This window comes from Petaurus breviceps, unplaced genomic scaffold, assembly GCF_028583685.1.
Source record: "Petaurus breviceps papuanus isolate PSGF00001 unplaced genomic scaffold, PetGlider_PUasm1.0 120, whole genome shotgun sequence".
Taxonomy (NCBI): Eukaryota; Metazoa; Chordata; class Mammalia; order Diprotodontia; family Petauridae; genus Petaurus; species Petaurus breviceps.
The window spans coordinates 3,284,750-3,309,404 of record NW_027185627.1 but is presented as its reverse complement, the minus strand read 5'-3'; the positions used below and the strand labels follow the sequence as shown (position 1 = coordinate 3,309,404).

The following is a 24,655-nucleotide window of genomic DNA, read 5'->3' as shown; positions in this document are numbered from 1 at the left end:
CCATAAGTGAAGGTCTGTCCCAACATTCTGGCCTGGGCCCCCTACTTTTTTCTCTTTATACTCTTTCATTTGTAATCTCATCAAATCACATAGATTCAATTATTATCTCTATGTAGATGATTCTGAGATAGATATTCTATTTCCTGAGATCCAATCCTGCATCACCAATTACCTTTTAGATATTTCAAACTGGATGTCCATAGGCATCTCAAATTAAACATGTCTAAAACACAGCTCATTATGTTTCCCTCTGAATCCTCCCCTCTTCCCAATTACCATTTACTATTGAGGGCACCATCATCTTTCTAAGTGACAATCCTTCTAATAATTGAACATCCCCATGGTGAAAATATTTCAATTGTAAGTCAAATTTTCTCATTTGAGGAAATTGAGGCTCCAGCAGGCTAAGGGACTTGCCCAACAAACACAGGTAAATAAGGGGATACAAAAGTTAAAAGAGATAACTGAAAAGTTTTTGCATAAAATCAATGCATCTAGTACCCAAAAAAAGCAGTCATAGGGAAAAAAATCTTTGTATCAAATTTATTAAGGGTTTGGTATCTAGCATTTATAAACAGAATGAACAAAGAATTCTCAAAACAATTGCAAACTATTAACAACCATGTGAAAAAATGTTCCAAATTGCTAATAAGAAATTTACATCAAAACTATCCTTAGATTTCACCTCACACCCAGCAAATTTGCAAAATTGACAAAAGATGAGAACATTTAGTGTTGGAGGGATTGTGGGAAGACTGGCATACTAGTACATTGTTGGTAGAGCTATGAGTCAGTACAGACATTCTGGAAAGCACCTCGGAATTACACAGATAAAATAAGTAAAATGTTCATGCCCATTGACTCAAACTTTCCATTACCAAGCTTATTCCCTAAGGAGGCCATTGATTACAAGAAAGTCTCCATATATACCAAAATATTTAGAGCAACACTTTGCGGTAGCCAAGAATTGGAAACAAAGTAAATTTCCATATACTGGGAAATAGCTAAATAAAATGTGACCCATAAATATGATGGAATGTTACTGGGTTGTAAGGAATGATGAATATGATAAATATATAGAAGCATGGGAAAATTTACATTATCTGATGCAGAGTGAAGTAAATAGGGCCAAGAAAATATGTACAAGACTATAACAATGTCAATAGAAAGAGCAACCACAAAACAATCAAACCGAATGTGCAAAATTTCAAAGAATGAGCATGGCTCCAGATAAGTGATATGAGAAGATACCCTAACCCCACTCCTTTGCAGAGTGCTTCATGGGAATGGTACATTGCATACATTTCAGCTGATTAGTTTTACTGGGGGGTTTTGTCTCTTCCTCTTTTTTTTTTCTTTAAAAATTATCTGATGGGGGTGGCCAGTGAGTAAGAGCATCAGCCCCAGTGTCAGGATGACCTGGGGATCAAATCTGGGCTCAGATACTTAGCACCCACCCAGAAACACCTGGCTGTGTAACCCTGAGCAAGTTACTTAACCCCAATTGCTTAGGGGCGGCCAGGTGGCTCAGCAAGTAAGAGCACCCCAGTGTCGGGATGACCTGGGGGATAGAATCCGGGCTTAGATATTTAGCACCACACCCAGAAATAACTGGCCATGTAACCTTGAGCAAGTTACTTAACCCCAATTGCTTAAAAAAAAAATTATTTGATGGGATGGCACTCAAGGAAAGGTAAGGATATTGGGAGAAATTATCATGATAAAACAAGATATCAATAAAAATTTATTTTAGAAAAAAGACTTAAAAGATAGAGTGAGGCCATGATGTAAAGGGTCTTAAATGCCAAATAGAAGAATTTTCCTAAATTTGGGTTTCTTTGGGTGTTGTTCGATTTGGGGGGGGGGAATAGGAGATAAAAGGTATTTAACTGAAGATCACCATAATACAATAAGCTAACCAAAAATTACCAAATTTGAAGAGTCACTAATTGCAGAGACTATATAAAAATTCCCTTTCCCTAGAATTCTTAAACTTTATTATAATAGGTAAATGGAGGAAAAATTATTTTCTAAGCAGAATGTTACAAAACTAAAATTTATTAGTACTTCAAGTTTAAGTTATCAGCTAGATTGTCCATTTCAGTGCAAATGTGGAACCGAGAAAAGATATCAGCCAAATTATACAATAAAAAAGCCAGTATTAATGAAACATTCAAAGTCAGCATACTCTCCAGAACCAAAAATAAACTTCTTCTAAATAAACAAGATTAAAATGAAACTACCTCAGCTTTTTGAGTGGGAGAATTTATCAGCAGAAAAATACTTGATTTGCTTCAAAATGATGACACTTTCCTTTTGAGTTACAATCCCAGAGGTATTGAAGGCATTCACGTCTGTCCATGAATCCATTTGCATTCCTCTTGGCCTAACCTCATATGTAGCTGTACACAAACACACTTCCATTTTTCTGTCCAGCTAGTAGACAAGAATCTGTACCCGACCATTTAACGAAAGACCAATTTCCATCAGAATTGGGCAGAAGCAGGGCAGTACAATGTCCTAGAAACAAGTCCCAAACAGCTATTGTTCCAGAAGTTAGTACAGCTGCTGCTAAATTATCCTTCACCTCACCATCCAGAAACCTGATACCAAGAATAGAAAACAAAATATAACTTCTGCATTTAAATTACATTAACACAACTCAGAGAATACTTACTTCCCCTTCAAGTGGACAAAAACACAGCATGACTCAATGCTGATCTAGTGTCCATAGCAAATTACTTATCTCTAAATGAATCTCAGATGAAGGATTTGTTTTGACAACTATGAGATATACTTGGACACATCCACATATCTGCGTTACAATGCACTGTCTTCTGCTAATTTGCAAAGTGGATTACCATCTCACTGGCTTTTAGTTTCTTCATCTACAAAACTGCTTCATTTGGCCTAGATGACCTCTAAAGTAGAATGCCAAAGTAAGAAAAAGGTTGAATATGTAGTGGGAAGATCTGGGTTAGAATCTCAACTCTGCTCTTTACTATCTGTAAGACTTTACATAAGTCATTTCCATTAGATTGTGAGCTCCTCAAGGGCAAGGACTGTCTTTTGCCACTTTTTGTATCTCCAGTGCTTGGCATAGTGGCTGGCACATAGTATAGGTACTTCATAAATGTTTACTGATCAACTGACTTTGGTTCTTCTGGCCTCAAGTCACATCTGTAAAATAAGGAGATTGGGCTTGATTTTCTCTATTCTATTCTCTTCCATTTCAGCTCTAAATCTTATAGTTTCTTCAATTTCCTGATTTAGGATAGTGCATACGACAGGAAATCCAGAATATACCTATATGTATAGAGCCTTATAAAAAGAAATTTGCCATTTCAATTAAAGGGGTTTAATACCAAATTAAGATAAAATGACTGCATTGTATTGTTAAATTTTCAGAGAAATTTCATTCTAAAAACAACCGCCTTAAGAGAGGATTTGACTACTGGGACAATAAAAAGTGATACATTGCAAATAAGTACTTTCCACCCCAAGGAAATTCTGTGAAATATCATTATCAATGGTACGGTGCCAGTAGTTAAATATTTCCTAAAATAATGACAGAGAAACAATTCAGGCTACATCAGGAGACCATGAACTGAGACTAACACTAGGTCAATGATTTCAAAGCAAAGAACACTACATAAACTATTACAAAATAAAGAACCTTTTCTCAAAATTTCTTTAAGTGGAGAATTTCATTGTTGCTAAATAAAACACAAATATCTAGCTTTTAGTTAGAATGCAACTTCCAAGCAGGTGGTGTGATGGTAGTGTTTTTTAAGTTTTCTTTAAGGAAATATAGAGAGTAGGGCATAGAAGAGATATGTATTGGCTCAAATGATGAAATTGGCTCACATGCAAAAAGTAAACTGCACTGCTCTAAAATCCAATAAAACCACATGAGAATAGCATCAAAACATAAGGATCTTAGAGTTTAATTTACAAACTTGCCATATTTCTACCTATTGTTTATATAACACTCTCATGGTGGACTTTGCATAAGAAGAATTAATGGATAATCAGCTAGACTAGTGATTAAAAAAAACTACTTGCCTTTTGGCACCTAGGTGACATGATAAATAATAAATAATAAATGAATGATTACATGGTTAAAAAATATAATGGATACTACAGATATTAGACTAGTGATTAAAAAAAAAACCTGCTTGCCTCTAGGCAACTCCTCCTCTGTCAAATGGGGATAATAACAGCACTTATCTGCCAGGGTTAGTTTTGTGGATCAAATGAAATATTTGCAATGTGTTCTGAGTATTCTTTCTATAAAGTCAGATATTATTATTGTTGTTGTTCTACTATTGCTTCTTTACATGTAGGAATTTAATGGTTACCTTACTTCTTCCCCTGCTCCCAAATCTTCCGGAGACTGAATAATTCCTAAGAAACACAAGACTTTATATAATACCCTTTGTACACTTGCCTTCCAGTATGGCCTTGGGGAAGTGAGTAGGGCTGTACATCAACACTAAGGGCTGTTTTAGGATTAATTACAATCAACCGAAATATAGGAGTTCCCATTGATTCGATTTCTTTGCCATGAGGATGACTCAAAACAACAAACAGGAGCCCCTAATTTGGAAGGAAAAATAGATTGTCAATGAAACCATTAGGAAATTTTAAAAATTTTTTTAAGATAATAATTTGATGGCAAAAAAAAAATAGATGCTGGATTGTTCCATAAAATGTTAATGATGAGAACATAGCTACTAATATCTAAGATTTAACCACTGATTTAGCTTTTTTCAAGTAGGAATAAATAAACCCACTGTTAGTCTGGACTAGGTGATACTTGAGCTCATGGTTTCCCTGACATTTTTCAGTCGAGGACACACCAGCTGTCTTGTCAGGACACAACATGGGAGAAGGACACTGTCCTTCCAACTTGGCCATCCACTAAAATAGTCAATTTTATTTACTCATACCAACCACCAGTTTTATACCACAGCCAGCATTTCTCCATCCCTTTGTCTAACATGTTTACTGCTATTTTTACATTCCATTTTTTTCATTGAAAAATTGGCAAAGGGGAGTGAATAAATTCAGGACACTGAGACATGCTGAAGTTCATTCAATGCACATAGTCTCCAACTCATACTGACTGTATCAAAGGTTTATTTTTAGGTAAGCTGTCTGGAATTTAGAATGCATTTTCTCATTTAAAAAAACAGTATTTATAGTGCCTGGGTTCCCAGATCGGCCAAAAAAAAAATTTATTTTACCCATGAAATAGATGAACTATAACCTGGAACTAATGGTACTATAAAACCTAACAACAATCCCAAAGGGTGTTTTTTATGGGAAATGTGTTTATATTTCAACTCTGGATATCAGAATTGCTATCTCCCTATGGTATGGCAGTGCTGACATCCTGTAGCTACTGAACCTGCCAGGGCTGTCACTACTAATGATGGTGGCTTCAAAGAGTTTTTCATGTTCATGGCCACTTGTAAATCAAGGATGGCCTAATACACCACATATAAAACATTCTTCTCTCTTTTCTATATTGGAACTTTTCTATGTGGGAAAAAAAACAAAGAACTAAAAAAAAAAAGAGTGAAGATATAGAGGAGTTTGAGACTAATTAACCACTCTTTTAAAAAAAATTCTTATCTCAGTATGCTTGCCATCTTGGGGTAGGGGAGAGATGGGGAGAAAATCTGGAACTGAAAATCTTGTGGAAATGAATGCTGAAAACTAACATTTTTTAAATGAACTAGAACTACAAAAAAAAATTCTTATCACTAAAACACTCACCACAATCAGGCATAATTGGCAGCTTTATTAAAAGCAAATAAGATAATTGTATTAGCCAGGTAGGATTCTGGTGATAATATTAGAGAGAACACTTTTCAACTTTATTTCTAGCTTGTGCTACAGCTATTATACCTTATAGAGTCACTGAATTTATAGCTATAAAAAGAATTCTATTACTTTGCTCTAAAATGACCTTCATGACACCAGAACAGGTTTACTTACCTTCTTTTCTAAAATAAAGGAAATGGGAGACTAAGTTTATTAAGTTCCTATTCCTTTACAAATAAGGCACTACAATTTAACAAAGATACATACCATATCAGAATAGGCTTTGTGACAGATTGAAGCTTGGTAGGAATTACCAATTTGCATCTTTTTCAGAAGTTGACCAGTTTTTAAATTCCTAAATACCAATGAAACAAGAATTTTTAACCTTTTGTAATGTTAATGGAATAGGATAATCTTCCCCACCCATTAATAGGCCTATGTGACCGGCTTTGAGGTCTGGCCCAGCTCACAGCTGTGATACAACCTGAGTCACATGGAGCCTAGAATGAAAGGAGCCTGCCCAAGGGAAAGAGAATGAGAATGAGGCAGAGAGAAGGGAGGAACTTGTCTAGGGGAACTTGTTTGTGGGGAGGCCTGACAGAAAGAATTTTTGAGATGGTGGAACTCCTGGATTGGTGAGGAGTACCTTGCTAAATCTTACTTCCTGGTATCCTAATAGTGATGTTCCAAATAAATATTTTGGTTTTGCCTTTGAGGAAGAGGGTTTATTATATTTTGCAAATCTACCCTAGAAATATGTATGCATATTCATAGCAGCTGCTATGGGTATTGCACTGGCATTACACCTTTAAATAGGCAACTTAGTGTTCAAGAAAGAATGCCATTACTTTCATTCTAGGGAACTGAATGAATTTCACATTATGCATTCTCTCACAAAATCCCCATGAAATAAATTACTGAAGAACTAAGGGACGGACTACCTTAGTCTTGCTTATAGCCATAGAGTAAGTCAATTATAGGTCTATACATTAGCTCTCTAATTCAGCTAAACTGTCACATTAAACTGGGGTGGTATTTACTATATCACAGGACACCTAACATGACTGAGTGGATAGAATTGCTAGGCCTGGAGTCAGGAAGATCTGAGTTTGAATCTGGTCCCAGATAGTTAGTAGCTATAGGACTGCTGGGCAAGTCACTTAGCCCTATTTGCCTCAGTTTCCTCATCTGTAAAATGAGTTGGAAAAGGAAATGGCAAACCACTCCAGTATTTTTGTCAAGAAAATCCCATGAGGTCACGAAGAGTCAGACACAATTCTAAACAGAGATTTTTTGTGTCATTAAGAATTGAAAAGAAAAATCCCATTAACAGGGATATTTTAGCGTTTCATTCTATTGGGTTCAGGAGATTAACACACAGCCAAGGTTAGAGTTTTCCAACTCTTTTGAGTGTATAATGTATCTTGTGATGTCTAAATTTTCTAAGACATGATAGTCTGAGAAGTTCCCTTACTAACAAATTTGAATGAGGAAGAATCAAAAGGATTCATCTGCAGGAGATGGGGGAGACTTGAGTAGGCCTTCAAAAGGTACATGTTATGATAATAATAACACTAACAATAAACTAGCATTTAAATAGCATTTTAAGGTTTGCAAAGCACTTTACAAATATAATCTTATTTGATGTTCACAAAAACCGTGGTAAGCAGGTGCTATTACTGTCCCCATTTTACAAATGAGGAAACTGGAGCAGACATATTAAGTGACTTGTCCAGTGCCATAAATGTCTTGAAGTTGAATTTGAACTCAGGTCTTCCTGACTAACTGTACCACCTAGTAGTTTCTGAATGATGATAACAGAACTTTCAGAAAAGTAAGACGAACGACATGTGGATACAGAGAGAAACAAAGAAGGCAAAATAAGAGATAGGAAATGAGAAAGCAAAAATGTAATAGAACCTCCACCTAGCTTTAATTAGTTATAAAAACTAATAGGAAATTGATCACTCAGAGCAGAAACCGGTCTGTTTAGGAATCCGGGGGAAAGAAAATTGGCTGCACAGGTATTTCTTCAGAATGGTGCCACCGGGGTTCTCTCTGAAACTTCATAGAGAAAAGTAAGCTCCTTGAGGGGAGGGGTTACTTTTATTTTTATGTGCATAGCACCTAGTATGATACTTTGTGGTATTTGGTGCTTATAAAATGTTTATTGAATTAAATGGGGGGAGGAGGGAGAGAAGAGGAACTTCACTTTAGAACTAGGGCATGAATAACTAATTACAGCACCAACTTCCCTACATTCTACTTTCAACTTCCTAGAACAGGCCTGCCCAACCTGTGGCCAGTGGACTGGTTATACTTGCAGGAGGCCAAAGGGTTTCAGCAATTGTGAAAAATGAAGAGGAAAACATCCTTTGTAAGTAGAGGAAATTCTTTGGCACGCTAAAGGTTGTACAGGCCTGTCTTAGGAACCTGGACTCTTTAGGCTAGAAAAGAAGTAGGGATGTTACTCAACTATGGTAAGGTTAATTATCATCCAAATGAAAACACTACCTCAGTGATTTTCTGCTTTCACAGCTGCAACCATGAGCTCTACACTAGGGACTCCCAAATCTATCTTCGTCTCTCATTTTTCTCTTGAACAATAGCTTTTCTCCAACTGTACAGTATTTCTACTAGATATTTTGCCATCACCTCAAACTAAACAAGGGAAATCTCCTCTCCCCACCTCCAAACTAGCTCTTTCTCCTTTAAATTCCCTATTTCTTCCATCCTCTCAGTTATTCATAGCCTAAATCATAGTCATCTCTGATTCTCACTTAATATCTAATCAGTGGGACAACTCATGTAGATTCTTCCTTAATATTCATCCATGTCTCCCTTCCCATTCCCATCACAACCATTATAACACAGGTTTTATCACCTTATTCTCAGTCTATTGCATTAGCTTCCTAAATGTTGCTAAGAAAACAGCTTTTCCTGCTGCCAGTCTCCTCTCCACCCAATACATCCTACACACTGTTGCCAGATTTAGCCTTCTAAAAGTTATGCTTTCCTTATGTCACTTCCCTATCTTCAATGGTTCCTCATCATTTAAAAGACAGTGTCTAAATTCTTTAGCCTAGCATTAAACAACCTCTATAATGTAGGTCTAAATCTAATGATTTCAACTTCTTCTACATCCCCAGAGCCTAACATAGAACCTTGTCAATATGAGGCACTTAATAAATGCCTTTTGGATTCATGTAGATTCTTAAATTTAGTAATCCTTCTACTCCCCCAAATCCCCTCTTTCACTGTGTTCTGCTTCTATCTTTGCTCACACTACTCTGCTAGCTTGGAATGCCACCTGTTCCTCCCCACTCACCCTCTCTTCTGCCCATACAAATTCTACTATTACTTTAAGGCCCAACTCAAGTCTTCCGTGAAGGCTACTCACAACAGTGATGTCTCCCTCTGGGCACCACCAGCACTTTTTATTTGTACACACACACACACACACACACACACACACACACACACACACACACCAGTGACACATACACATTCATATTTACATACACACATATACACAGGCACAAATTCATATATTTATTCTTGGTATAACTAATAGGTGCTAATTAGTGTGTGTGTGTGTGATACAAGTAACAAAATAAAAGGTATTAGATGCTGAAAGGGTAATACCATGATAAATGAACAGATATGGAAATGGTAATTTTCTTGGTAAATTCTGGAGTTAGGAGAGTTCAAATAATGAAAAACTCATGGAGGAAAGTATTCAAAGATAAGGTTGGAGATGTAAGTCATGGCCAGACTGAGGGTAATCATGAATACTCATCTGAGAGATGTCCATTTTATCTTAGCAACCTAGAACCACTGAAAATATTTTCTGAGAAGGGTAATAATGTATTCAAAATGTACAGGATGAATTTGAAAGAGAAGATGGAGCTGTGTAATTAGGACATAACCAAATGGGAAAGAGATACAATAAGGTTACTAAATCAAAAGGAAAGGTGAAAATAGAACAAACTTTGGGCAAATGTGGTTAAAAAATAAGCCAAGCTGTAGATAGTAATGTAATACATATTAACTACATATGATAATTTATAAGGTCTTATTAAAAGGCAAGGAGGCCTTTGTCCTTTGCTCATTCAAGAATACCTAAATGAACTAACTGGAAGGACCTAAGTCAAGAAAGAAGCAAAAGCAAGCACATCATTTTGTCTGAAGATTAAATCCATCATTCTGCCCTCATATTCTAGATCATGAGATGTCATACACGTAGAGATAAAGGTCATTGTGGGCTTCCTCGTTCACAAAGCTTTCCCTGATCCTCCCCAAACAGGAAATGGTTTTCCTTCTTCTGACTTCACATAGCACTTTGTAGCTCTCATTTCTAAATGAAATTCTCCTGTACACTATGTTATACTGTACTGAATATTTGGTCATGGGTCACATGAATGTCCCTCTGTCTACCTTCTCCAATCCTCAATCTTAAACTCTATAAAGTCAGGGATACTATCTTATCGACACTGTCTCCTCTACTGTCAACAATCCCCTAGTGTACTAATGCTAAGGGCCTCTATTCAAAACACCCACACTTTAAAGATGGAAGTTGAAAGGTCATAATCACTGAGACCAACAGTATGATTTACAAAGGGATCACATATGTTCTCAGGTTCTACAGAAATTATATGCAGATTAATGGATGCGGGTTTTCTGGGCAAAAGTTACCCTATCACATTAACAAAAACAAAACTCTTTGACCATAAAATGGCTCAGTCTTCTAGCAACAACAAAAGACTCTTTTATTTCAACAATGATTTTCACCATGCTTCTGAAAAACATTTTAAAATTATAAACTGTCCTATTGTTACAGAACAATTTATATTGTTAGTACAAATTGTCTTTTCTATTTCCAGATTTTAGATAAAGTTTGTAAGACAATAGTCCAGGCACTTCCCTGATTCTGTGGTCAGTCAGAAGACTCTACTATCAAAGTTCTTCATCTCAATTTTCTCAAAAACTTTAAAAAATTAATTCTGATTACTATACATACTTGAAAAGAATGAAATTGTATTTCTTCAAAAATATATTATTATAATGACCAAATTTGACCCCAGAGAAAAAGTTTTTAAAAAAATCAATTCCCTTCTTTCATTCCAAAAGTAAGGGACTATGGGTATGGAATTATTGCTTACACTATCAGGCATAGCTGATGTGTTGGTTGGGTTTGCTAAATTGCTTTTTTTCATTTTTTCTTTTTTAATCTTTACTACAAGGGGTGGCTCAGTGTGGTGGAGAAATATATTGAAAAATAAATATAATGTAGCATAAACAAAAAGCATGAATTAAAACAATGGAAAAAATAATGTGGATACTAGATTATTTTTCTTGTTGGAAATAAAAAGTAACCTACACACACACACACACATTCTATAATTCAAAGTGACTTTTCCCACATGAGGTACAAATTAATGAAATTTTACTGCACATTGACTTCAAAATTCACCACAAAAGGAAAACTTACCAGATAACAATACTGCTCATCAGAGTTGTGCCAAGCAAAGCATCTTGCATTCCTTGAACCTCAGCAAAAGCCAAGATGGTTTCTTCTGGAGACATCAAGGTCTGTTTTTCTTTACTTCTATATTTTAAAGAATATTAAGAATTGGAACTTCATACCAAAGATTTTCCTAGGCAAGTCTCTCTACTGAACTCTATCCAGTAACTAATCTAGCACTCAAAAAAAGTTCAAACCACAAAATTTTAATAACAGAAAACACTTTTAAAAGTTCTTAATGTCATGTTTTTAAGGGTATAAGAACTAAAAAGAAAGAACTTAGTCTTTCTATGTACCAAAAGTGGCATAGACACTTAGGATTCATTCGTTATTTCAAAGATTATTTGATAACAAAGTAGAAATTTAATTCCATTCTTTTGTAAACAGAATATTTCTATCTTTTTCCTTGCCTATTTCCTTTCAGCCAAGTCAGAGATGAAATAGAAAACAGAAAACTGAATAACGGTAACTCTCTAATATTATTCAAGATAAAAAAGGACAAAGACATAATTTCTAATTCCTGAATAATTTTTCCCCATTTCCCTACCAGAAAAGTCTGTGCTGTTAACAGACCTAGCTTTACCAGAGCTCCCAGTTATCTCTCAACCTTTCCATTCCACTACTTTCACCTGTTGTGGCCCCTCCACCTATGTATCTGAATTATTTCTGGAAAAATCCCCATAAATGCTAAGCTTGTCCTTTGCTCTTTCTAGGTACACTCATAAGACAAGGAAACCACCCTTTTGTCTTTCAATTTATACTTTAAGCCCTGTGACCAAACTAGCTCCTTAGCTTATAAAATGAAAAAGAAATATCTATGTAAGCAATGCTTCTTTTACCTTCCAGATGCTGAAAAGGTCATGAGGTCTACTTGATGATCATGAAGGGTTCCATTACTACAGACAAGCCTCTTGTGTCTGAGTCCAAGCACAGCTTTTATATTTCCAGATTTTACGAGTGACTGCTTTAAGCATTCATCATCAGAACAAAACAATAATCTAAACCAAATCAAAATGAAAGAAACATAAGGAAAATTTTGTATATATGAGGAATAGATTAAAATACGGAAAGGAATTTTTTGGAAATGTAGAAATGGCATATCTTGGGGCGGCTAGGTGGTGCAGTGAATAGAGCACCGGCCCTGGAGTCAGGAGGACCTGAGTTCAAATACAGCCTCAGACACTTGACATACTTACTAGCTGTGTGACCTTGGGCAAGTCACTTAACCCCAATTGCCCTGCCCTCCCCCCTCCAAAAAAAAGCAAAAAATAGAAATAAAAAAAAAAAGAAATGGTGTATCTTTTCTACTTCACACTTTAAAAGGAAACCATTTTTGATTCAGATTTGTTAATGCTTATAGAACATTGCCCTCACAACAAGTATTATTAATCCCCCCATTTTCTGGACAAGCAAACTAAGGCTCAGAAAAATCAGGGTCAAATAACTAATATGGATCAGAGATGAAATTTTAACATAGGCCTCTTTTGACTACATATTAATCATTCTTTCTACTAAAACATGCTGCAATCCAAGAATGCCATTTTAATGCCTAAGAGTTTATAGGTCTTGCTCTTTCAATGAAAATTCAAAATCCTTTCAAAATCCACAATATAAATATGTATTTAATGTTTAAGAGAGAATAGTAGGTACTCAATAAAAATTTGCTGGTTTACTGTTTCAATAATAAAGAAAAAACATAGCTTTACATTTACATACCTAATTTCTCTAATTTCTAGATGTCCCAAAGCAACACACACAAGATTACAAGCATCCCAAAGTGGAATAATTTGTAGTACTGGAATCTAAATCAAACAGCAACAAAAGAACCATTTCTTAACTGTTTTATTTATTTCATTTTTCATTCATTTCATTAAATTTCCAAAATTCCTAATGATCACATTCTAGTTTGTTCTTACAATGCCAGAGCATTCTCCCAAAATTTAAGAAGTGAGTAATAAAGTGATTTGCCCCCACCCCAACCCAAATACTACACATCTACAAATATCTCTTTTCTTAGTGTTATCAGAGGTTATGAACAAAACTCTGGGAAAGAACCAGCACTTGGTAGGGGTGGCTAGGTAGTGCAGTGAATAGAGCATCAGCCCTGGAGTCAGGAGGACCTGAGTTTAAATTCAGTCTCAGACACCTAACACTAGCTGTGTGACCTTGGGTAAGTCACTTAACCCCAATTACCCTGCATCCCCCCCTCCAAAAAGCAAAAAAAAAAAAAAAGGCTTGGTAAAGAGCAAAGAGTTCTGTGATCCAACAACAACAAATATAACATGGAGAATCATGTTTTAGAAAGAAGAGTTTTTGTAAAAACAAATGTAGGAAGCTGAATAAAAAATCTGACAAAATCCCAAATACTTTAAGTGGGGTCTGTATAATAAGAGAGACTTAGACTCTTTCTTGCTTACCAATTTTTGCTTTGTGGGTAAGCTGTACCTCTTTATCCTTAGGCAAATCAAGTTCCTTCTATGGTCAATTCCACCTATAAACATCTCTGATTCCTACCTCTGTGAAGTGCCATGTGTAAACTTTTCTCCACTGCCAGTTATCCAGAGATTTCCAGAGAGAAACTGTAAATTCACAGGCAGTTATGATACATGACTCCTTACAGCCAGTTACTTCCCACCACACAGTACTCACATCCACAGAACAGGAATCTGAAGGATTCTGTTACAAAGGAGGAACAGGAGTTACTGTGAAGGGCACATACTTAAATCATTCTTTAAGGTTTATGAGGCGTTTCCCTCATAGCAACCCTGTGTTTGGAACAGGCAATACAAGTGTTATAAAAATGAACTGAAATGACTTCAAAAGGTCACACAAAGTTGAGGAGCTGAGTCTCTTGACTCCAAAACTAGTAGCTCTCTGCTGCCATCTATAATATTGTTTGTTTTATGTAAATTTTACTAATTCCTCATCATGAAAGGCATCCGAGTGGAGGCTTGATGGCCAATTGTCAGGATGTCTGTACGAATGCTTCAGGGAAGGAGTAGACAGGTAGCCTATGAGAATCTTCGATGTAGATAACGCTGCCAAAAAAACCATTCAAAAGTGATAATTTGACAAGACCCTAAAGTAGAGGGTTAAATTAAAGTTCTATTCAGGCAGAAGGAAAATTAGATTCGTGGGTCTTGCCAACTGTACTGGAAGAGCCTTAAGCTTTGAATAAGATTTTATCCTAATCATCATCTTTGTATGTCCCAAGCACCCAACAGTGCTTGATACTCCAGGTACACTGACTTGAACACAAACATTTAAGTCCTAATTTCCAGTACAAGACTGACACCTATTTTTATACTACAAATGGCCTTTAAAGAAGAAAACCTTTTCAAACAGTAGTTTAAGATTTTAAGAATATGAAATGCAAGAGGATGCTTGCATGGTATCTGCAAGAATTTACCTGCTTTAAGTATAATGTTTTGCCCTCATTTTCATGACTACAAGGATAATAAACTTGATGTTAAGTATTAGCAAGTAAAAATACATTGCTCTGTGTCCTAATCAAGAGTATAAGTCAAATCTTATGATAAATGCAGTAGAGGAACTAAGCTATAGTGTGCAAGGTAAATCACTTTGAATTTGGAGTCTTGGGACCTGGATTGCAACTCCAGCTCCTTCCACATACTATATCTACAATCTAGGACAAGTCACTTAACCCCTCTGGTTCTCAGCTACCCTCCATGGTTAAGATGAAGCAGTTGGACTTGACTTCTGCCATGAAAAGTGAATTCATTTACATAATAGCAGATCCTGGATTATCCCTTTCTTCCAATCTCAGCTGATGGCATTTTTGGTGTAGACATAGCTAGATAAAGATAATTATTATTTTAAAAGCCATGCTTCACTCTTCCTATTCCCTGGATACAACAAACTCACCAGCAGCCTTGCTATTCCTTCAGTTCTGGAGCCAAGTTAACTCAGCTGTTAATCCTAGAAAGAAGCAGATTAATCTACAGGGCCTCAACAGCCATCCCAGTAATTTTCAACCCTAAAGTGCCCCCTCCTGGCCACCAGTCTCCTTAACACTATAGCCTTGTCCAATTAGAACATGAGCTCTTGGAGGGCAAGAACTAAGTTTGCTTTTGCATTTCTATCAGTAGCACTTAGCAGACTCCCAGTCACAAATCCTTTCTAAAAATTTTTTAAAGGGAAGTTAGTGGTAAATCCTTTGGTAAAATGAAGATCTTTTTGCAAGGAGAATGACACTCCCTATTTTATAGGTGTGGTCTTTTAAAATTACAATTAACTTTAATAGGAGCATGTCCACACCAAAAATACCATCTACAAAGCATGGAGATTAGGGGGAAAAAAAGGGCTAATTCAGGAATTACCTACCATGTTAACTCTAATTTCAGTTTTCAGGAATCGGAAGTTATAGCTATACTTGGTTCAATTAGACACTGTAATCCAGTGACCAATTAAACATTCACTGGATTGCTAAATGAAATTGTAGCAAAAAGATTATAGGGACAAGCAATACAATCTAGAACATATAAAAGGAAAGTACACTATAATCTCCCTTCACTGAGGCACAAAACCTATTCTACTTAAAATGTTTAAACTAGCTAAGTACCCTTGAAAAGACAACATTTAAAATACCCATATCCCTTATAAGAAAACCTTTTTAACAGAAAAAGGAGGTGAGAAAAAGGATTGAACTGATGTTATTTCAGTTTCAACTGTACTTGAATTTAAAAAATACTTATGTACTTTCTTAAATGTAGGGCAGTAGCATAATCATATTTTCCTCTGTCTTCAGAAATCATCTAATTCGTTATAATGTAAAGGAGATAGCCTTCTGGGGTGGCTAGGTGGCGCAGTGAATAGAACACTGGCCTTGGAATCGGGAGGACCTGGGTTCAAATCTGCCCTCAGACACTTAACACTTACTGGCTGTGTGACCTTGGGCAAGTCACATAACCCCAAATGCCCTGCCTTCCCTCCTCCAAAAAGCAAAAAAAAAAAACCAAAACACCCCCCAAAAAACCTTTGGGGGGGGGGGGAAGGAGGCCTAGGTGGCACAGCGAATAGAGCACCAGCCCTGGAGTCAGGAGGAACTAAGTTCAAATTCAGCCTTAACACAAAAAACTAGCCATGTGACCTTGGGCAAGTCACTTAACCCCAACTGCCCTCCCCCTCCCAAAAAAGCAAAAAACAAAAAAGAAGATAGCCTTCTGACCTTTAACTGTGAAAGTAGCTGTAGGTTACCAAGTTTCAAACTATCACACCAAATTTCAGCAGGATGTTCTGCTACTTTAGTCTGCGGGGAGAAAGAAGTCACCATATTAATTTAAAATTTATATCTACATTAATTAAAATTTCAATGTCCTATATTTTCATTTTCTTTCTAAAATGAGCAGTAAGCCTCAGTGACATGTCTTCATTTAAAAGGCAGCTCTTTTAAAACAACTTTTCAATTTTTAAGGATGAATTTTAAGTGAACCGTACAACTATAATTAAGGCTTAATATTAGTCATATCAAAAGAACACATTAAAAACATTTTCTAACTGGACATTTCCAATGTTTTAATCTAACTTCAGGGCCAATTCATCAAGAGCTCATTAATTATTACTCAATAGACATTTTACTTTCATTCCTTCAAAGCCTGTTTAACAAGTGGGTAATTTATTGAGCTAAATAAAATTCGTTTGTTATAAACAAACGGTTTAGAATCTCAAGGGAAATAATAAAAAAGTAGGAATGAAGGGAATAGCTATTTACAGACCTGAGATTATATTATAAAGCAGTAATCATCATTTGGTACTGGTTAAAAAATAGAAAAGTAGATCAGTGGAACAGGATAAGCCAGAATCAGAAACAATCAAACTCAATAATTCAGTGTTACATAAACTAAAGAACATAAACTTTGGGAGAAACTCCCTATTTGTTAAGAACTAGGTTTAGACATACATCTTATACCAGGGAAGAGTTCTTAACCTGGGGTTCATGAATTTTTTAGAATTTTGATAATTATTTTAACATAATTGTTGCCTTTGTAATCTTATATATTTGACCTATGCACTAAAAAATATTATTCTGAAAGAAGTCCATAGTTTTAACCAGACTGTTATGTCATGGACCCCTTTCCCAAGTCTGTGTGAGGTTCATGACATAAAAAAGGTTAAGGAACCCATACAGATATATATATATACACATATATAGATGTGTGTGTGTGTGTATGTATGTATATATATATATATATATATATATATATATATATATATCTTTTCCTCAAACAAAATGAACCAGAATAAGGGAAGCAGTTGATTAGGAAAGAATCTTTTATCTCTTGATATCCAAGATATACAAGGATTAAGAGTGGTGAATAAGTGGTCAAAGAACGTAAATAAATAGTTTTCCAAAGACAAATTGAAAACTAACCACATGAATGGCAGCTTGGAAGAAATTCAAATCAAAACAATTCTTTTTTTTTTTTTTTTGAAGGGGGAAGGCAAGGCAATTGGGGTTAAGTGACTTGCCTAAGGTCACATAGCTAGTAAGTGTTAAGTGTCTGAGGCCAGATTTGAACTCAGGTCCTCCTGACTTCAGGGCCAGTGCTCTATTCACTGTCACCTAGCTGACCCAAATCAAAACAATTCTTGAGGTTTCAACCCACACTCAGGAAAATGACAGAGATAAAAGAAATAGTCAATATTGGACTGCTTTGAAGACAGGCATGCCAATACATTGTTAGTAGAGCTGTGAATCAGTATAACCATTTTGGAAAGCAATTGGCAATTATGTTAAGAAAGTTACTAAAATATCCATACCCTTTGATCCAGAGATCCCACTTCTAGGGATATATGCCAAAGAGATGAAAGTCCAAAAGAAAAGTCTCATCTATAGTAAAATAGTCATAGCAGTAATTTTCTTTTAGAAAGATTTGAAAATAAAGTGTTCATCAATTGGGGAATGGCTATATAAATTGTGCTACATGAATGCTGCAAAATATGACTAAGTCATAAAAAATGACAAATGAGAATTAAAGCAATCAATCAATAAACGTTTATTAAGCACCTATTATGTGCCTGAGAACCATGAGAAGGCATGCAGGAACCAATGCAGAGTAAAGCAAACAGAAGCAGGAAAACAACATATATAATGACAATAGAAATGGAAAGAAAAATAAAATTGGGCACTCTGAAATTAGTATATACCACAAAGCTTGACCTTGAAGAAAGTCAGGAAAATTTATTTCCCTCTCTTCATTGTAGAAGTCAAGTATGGGAATATTGCAGATAGAGCTATTGGTTGGTTTTGTTAAACTACATTAGGAAACTACAAAGTTTCCTTTCTTTTTTGATGTTAGTTACAAGGTATGGCTTACTTGAGGTGAGGGGAAGCATATATTGGAAAATAAATATAACAATGAAAGGCATCAATCCTTTTTTTTTAAGAATTTTAATTTTTAATTTAATTTAAATTAATTTAAGAATTTTTAATTTAATTTAAATTTTTAATTTAAGAATTAATTTAATTTTATGAAAAATCATACCTGGAAAGTGCTTTCCAATAGTGGTCTTTCTTTGAAAGTGATTGAGTCAACAGATGGAAGAATTTCTTGGGAACCACAGTCACTGTCAAATTTCTTTTCAGAAGACGGCACTATTTGGTCAGGCTGTTTTTTTACTTCCCCACCTAATGAATGCATATTAGTATCAAATTTCAATGCATTGGGTGAATTGTTACACTGATTATCTCCAGTAAGATTGTTCTGTTTTTTCAAGTTAGTATGTCTAGGTGTACAAAAAGTAGGTCCAGTAATTTCTGAAGCCACATTTCCACTGTGAATCTGAGAGCCAAAAACTGGTGTGGCACCTAGGATAGGGAAAACAGGAGAACACATATCTGTTTCAAGCTGGTTATTTGTGCCAGGTAGGTTAGTACTAGAAGGCGTGAAAAGTAGCATATTTTGAGGAATACACTTTGGTTTTTTTGGCTGTGAGTTTCTTGTTACAGTAATAACATCTCCCGCTAAATTCTCCTTTTCTGTAACTATTTTTTTAGGCACCAGTTCCTCCAAAATAAGACAGTCTCCATCAATACACTTTTTTCCACCAGCTCCAGAATCAAAGGGTTCAATTTGTTGTGCTGAGTAAGACTTTAATTTCTCAAGCTTAAGAAAACCAAAGTTCTCATCAGGCAAGTCAAAGTCAGTGATGTTGATGCCTGACAACAACTTCTCAAAACTGAGTATCTCATTCTTAAGATGAAAAGAAAGATCAAAACTGGTATTATCCACAATGAAGGAGTCATTACCAATTGAAGAATGAAGGTCTTTATTTTGAATATAATCTTGTTTCCCTAACAAAAAAAGAAAAAAATAAATTAAAACCTGAGAGGAAAAACACTTTTGATAGATTTTTGTAGCCATTTATCTAATACCTTGGGATAGGACTCAAATCCCTAGATCATTTTTTATAACACCATAGTGTTATACAGTTATACAATATTGAAAGTAAGGTTTCTATCTTTTTTTTTTCACTACTGAAAGGCAGGAACACCTTCTAGCAACAAAAGTCATCTTTCACTTAAACTTCAACAGAATACTGTGCTGTTAAGACCCTGAGTCTATATTACTTTTAACATACATCACACTATTCTTAAAACTGCACTGAGGATCAATTCAACATAAGTATGGGAGAGGTTGAGACACAGATATCCCTTGATCTAGGATTTGGCTGGAAATATTAATGGGGACCATGGAAGAAAAGGAAGAATCAGTAGAAACATGAGGACTACATGCTTGGTTCCTAGGAGAATGGACTAAAATTGCCCAAATCAGGGGGCTTTTTTGGACTAGTCCTAGTAAATTTTATTTTCTACACTAACAGAAATGAAAGTTTATTATTCTGTGATGGGACAGGCACAGTAGAAGAAACCAGACAGAAGACTCATGTCCTAGTTCTGACACTGTGTGACCTCGTACAAGTCACGATCTCTCTGAACCTCAGTTTCCTCATCCATAAAACTGGAATACTTGCACTACCTATCTTATGAGATCGTTGTGAAGAAAATACTTCGTAAACTTCAAAATGCTTTAGAGATATAGTTATTAAGCATCTCCACCTTTCCTAATTTTTATGTCCTGGAGAGGCTAGACAAATTGGTAAAAATACTTGATTAAAAAGCACAGGTTCAGAGCTTTTTAGTGCATAATTACTATTAATAATCATAGCCAGCATTTATGTGTCATTTTAAGTTTTGCAAAACTGTGTTATCTCAATTCATCCTCACAACAACACTGGGAGGTAGGTGCTATTATTAACCCCTATTTTGCAAATTAGGAAACTCAGGCTGAGAAAGGTTAAGTGGCCCAGTTTGTCATAACTACTATTTATCTGAGGCAGGATCTGAATTCAGTTCTTCCTGACTTCAAGCACAACCATTGAACTACCCATTCATTGAACTACCAAGCTGGGGAGGACAGCTAAAATTCTGTCAGTTAGTTCTCAAACTGACAGACAATTGCTTTGGTCCCCAAATCATCTCTAGCATTAGTTACAGCTTCCTCCCAGTGAATTAGATGATATTTGGAAGGACTTTTAACATGCTCTGGTTTTTGTGGAACAGAACAAATGCCTAATATAGGCCTAAAGAATTGAACATGCAATACCTTGTATTATTGATGTGGGTGCTTTTTTGTCAACATTAGCAAGGATACAGCTTGATTTGTTGGTGACTGTTTTTTTACCCTGAACACGTTCTTTTTTCCTTGGAGCTTCTTTGAACAAGGCAACATCTTCCTTGGGTTTTTTAATATCCAGATTATCAGAAACTTGCAGCTCTGAGTCCTGATCATCTATTCCTTTTTTGCAAAAGAATATTCTCCCTCTGTGTCTTCTACTCAATCGTCTTTTACAAGTTTTCAGAGCACAATCATTGTCTTTAGTAGGCAGAGCAGCAGGGCTGCCTTCAGTGGCTGAAGAGAAAGACCTCTGGAAAGGACTACTTGAATTTCCCTGGTCAGATAACAGAAGTTCACTTTGCTCTTGGGAGGACAGATCTAAATTTTTAATTACCTGCTTACATTTATGCTTAAATCCCTTTCTTTTACAAGCTTTCAGAGCACAATCATTGTCTTTAGTGGGCAGAGCAGCAGGACTGCCTTCAGTGGCTGAAGAGAAAGACTTCTGGAAAGGACTACTTGAATTTCCCTGGTCAGATAACAGAAGTTCACTTTGCTCTTGGGAGGACAGATCTAAATTTTTAGTTACCTGCTTACATTTATGCTTAAATCCCTTTCTTTTTACACCTAACTGGCTCTGAATTACAGCTTCCAGGTCTACTGCCCTCTGACAATTTGACATTTGTCGTGTTGTCCTAACATAATACTCCACAGGAAACAAAAGACCATCAAGTACTGTACAAGAATTTAATGGATTTTCTGTAGGAACAGGAGAGATTATTTCTATGTTAGGGTTCGCAGTCTCACTTAGGACCTCTTTCTTTTGAAAACTTTCACCTCTACTATCAAGTATGTTACTACAAGATCCTAAAGGTTTCAAGCTATGATTATGTTCATCAAAATGTGTGTTTTTGCTTAATGAATGATTGCGCTCATTTGCAGAAAATGCTCTGTCATCTGATGGCAAGGTGAGAATACTAGACATCTTTTTATTCACATTCATATCAACATTTATCATCTGGTCACCAGGAGAGATAACATGTTCTTTCTCTCCTTCCTCTAATTTTTTAGGAGAACCATGAATAAGGTTCATCGAATACTGGGTAGTCAGTTTATAGTTATCACAGACGTCTTCAAGAGGAACACACTCAAGTTGCTGTATATTACTGTCATCCAAAGGATTGTGTAAAGAAAGTGTGGCCCTCTCAGGAAGATTATTTTCTTCCAAAATTGCACTGGCATCATTTTTGAGTTCATTAGCTGGAGCAACAAGACATTCATTCATTTCTGTGATTGGTCTGTGAGAATTCTGGATTTCCCTCTCACCACACGAAAAGTGATTTTTTACCTGAAACACTGATAACTCTGGATTTTCTGTAGCAAACACTTGCTTTTGTTGTCTTTGTCCAGCATTTATAAGTGAATCAGAGGAAAAGAAAGATTCACTTTCTTTTGATACTAGTGTCTTCTTTTGGGTTTTCATTCTATTCAATGGCTGTTTATTTTGCTTTTTCTTGTTATCTGGTTCAGTGATTCTATAAAGGAAATTCTCCTGGCAGTTATCATCAATATGTTCAGGACATACTCCTGAGCCATCACCAGCATTCGATAACTCAGGCTCAAAGTCAAGTGCAACAGTTGTTTTCTCCTTGGTTTCTGCATTAAGACAGGCATCAATTTGTACTGTACATGTTTCTAATTTATCACCAAGAGATACTTTGTCTTCTGGCTCTAGGGAGACAAAAATAGTTTATGACTAGCATGTTAGGCACTAAGTTCTGAATATTTAGCTATAAGTTCTGAATATATATATATAGTTCTAAGTTATAATAATATATAGTTATAAGTTCTGAATGTTTAGTGCACTGTGGTAGGTTGTGGGAAGATACAAAGTTAAATATCTTCCCCAACCCTTAAAGAGGTTACAATATAGTACTACATTCAAACTCTGAACAGCTTGCTAGTTACCATAATCTTAAAGCTAATTTACATAAGGAATTAATTTCATTGACAAAAAGTGTTTTCCCCCATACTTCATCAAGAATTACCCATTTTTCCAAATTCTTTTTCTTTCTTTCCTAAATTCTTTTCCTTCCCTTGCCCCATCTTAACCAAAATTTGTATCTGAAAGCTGAGATAAAGAGTAAACATTAAAAAAATTCTGTCTTGTTTGTAAGATAATATCCCAAAAAATTCAAATGAGTTAAGCAAATACAAATGAATTGGTTAATTTTTACCTGAATTTGTTTGTATTGAGGTTTCCTGCTTAAGCATGCAATTCTGTTCAGTCTTCAAAGAATTTTTTGCCTTCTCAGCTCTTTGAGCACGCTAGACAAAACAAAACCAGGAGCAAGTTTAATAAAAGTAAGTTTCCTCAATGCTTATTCCACTAAAGTGAAAATAAGCAGCATGATAATACTGTCATTTGTGAAGGCGGCATCTGTTTCTCTGAAAAAGAATGTCCTACCTGTAATCGAGCCAGTGTCTTGCTGTATTCTCTTTTTAAGAATGCCAGCTTTTCTTTCAACTGCAGAGAGAAAGGCACCAATCTAGAATTACACATTTCCAAAAGAAACACCAAAGAAATACTGGCAGGCCACCCAGACAGCAGTAAGGGGCTGGCCCAAGTAGGAAGTGTCAGCGCTTTTGCAGTGAGAGCAAGGGAAGCATGCAGGTTGATTTGGGGGTTTCTGAAGTTCTCTGAATAGATCACATTCCCTGGATTTTTCTCCTCTTAACCTCAGGTTTTTCCCCCCTTCCTCGGGATGGGGGGTAGAGACAATGAGCGTTCCGGGACAAGCACTTCAAGCCAACAAGAAGGATGTTAGTTGTTTGGGGCTTGGCACGCACAGCGTTTACCATCGTGTGTACAGTAGGTGCTCAGTAAGTGCTTGCTGAACTGAAGATTAAGTACAAGGCTCTGTGCTAATCACTGGGAACACAAATAAAAAACCAGCACAGTCGCCTGACCTCGAGGCGCTTACGTTCTCCGGAAGAGGGGCGGAATTATGCGATGGAGCTACAGACTAGGAATCAGTGAAGCTGAGTCCGAATGCGGCGTCAGAGACTAGCTATGCTGTGGGATCCCCTCGGCGTCGGGCCTATCAGCTCTAAAATGAAGGCAGCCTCTATCGGGGTCGGGAGAAGAGTAAATCAGACAGCAGGTGCCAAGCCCTCCGCAAGCTTTAAAGCGCCAAGGAAATGTTAGGAGTAAACACGAGGTCCGCGGCGAAGAGGGGCGGGGGGAGGGGGCAAGGAGAGATCCACCCCGAGGGTTCACTTTCAGCATCGCAGAGATGGAGAGGAAAGCCCTCCGACCTAACCCCACCCCCATCACAAGGCCCCTTCCCACCCACCCCCCGCCGGGCACCTTCTCCTTCTCCTCCCAGCTGAGCACTTTCCCCACCGAGTCGTCCATGGCTGCAGCCAAGAGGGGAGGACGGGGGGTGCCTCCTCCCCGACGACTCCGGCTCGTGGGGACAGTGCGCCCCAAGCCCCGCCGAGGTCGCGAGAAACCCCCAGCCCAGCTGCGAGCGCCAGCCCTTCCAACTCCCGCCAGCTCAACCCAGGCAGAAAGGGCCGCTCGCCGAACTGCCGATCGAATCCAGCCAGAGGAGCGCGGATCAATCGACCGACGGGGCGGAGCGAATGGAGAAAGTGA

General features: G+C 36.7%; 1 protein-coding gene across 2 annotated transcripts; it reads right to left on the bottom strand.

Moving 5' to 3' along the window:
- Positions 1-529: 529 nt before the first annotated feature.
- Positions 530-24,634, bottom strand: PALB2 (partner and localizer of BRCA2). Of its 2 annotated transcripts, XM_069089370.1 has the most exons (14): positions 24,365-24,633; positions 23,462-23,521; positions 23,232-23,322; positions 20,983-22,725; positions 19,626-19,670; positions 18,862-19,184; positions 16,545-16,625; positions 13,871-14,032; positions 13,073-13,158; positions 12,196-12,354; positions 11,324-11,440; positions 6,100-6,187; positions 4,451-4,599; positions 530-2,603 (listed from the first exon to the last, which is right to left on the bottom strand). In XM_069089370.1, the coding sequence occupies exons 1-14, from the start codon at positions 24,410-24,412 to the stop codon at positions 2,393-2,395; spliced, it is 3,363 nt and encodes a 1,120-aa protein (XP_068945471.1). In that variant the 5' UTR covers positions 24,413-24,633; the 3' UTR covers positions 530-2,392. The 2 variants fall into 2 exon arrangements, with proteins under 2 accessions (XP_068945471.1, XP_068945462.1); XM_069089361.1 differs by having other exon boundaries at positions 18,862-19,670; positions 24,365-24,634.
- Positions 24,635-24,655: the final 21 nt, after the last annotated feature.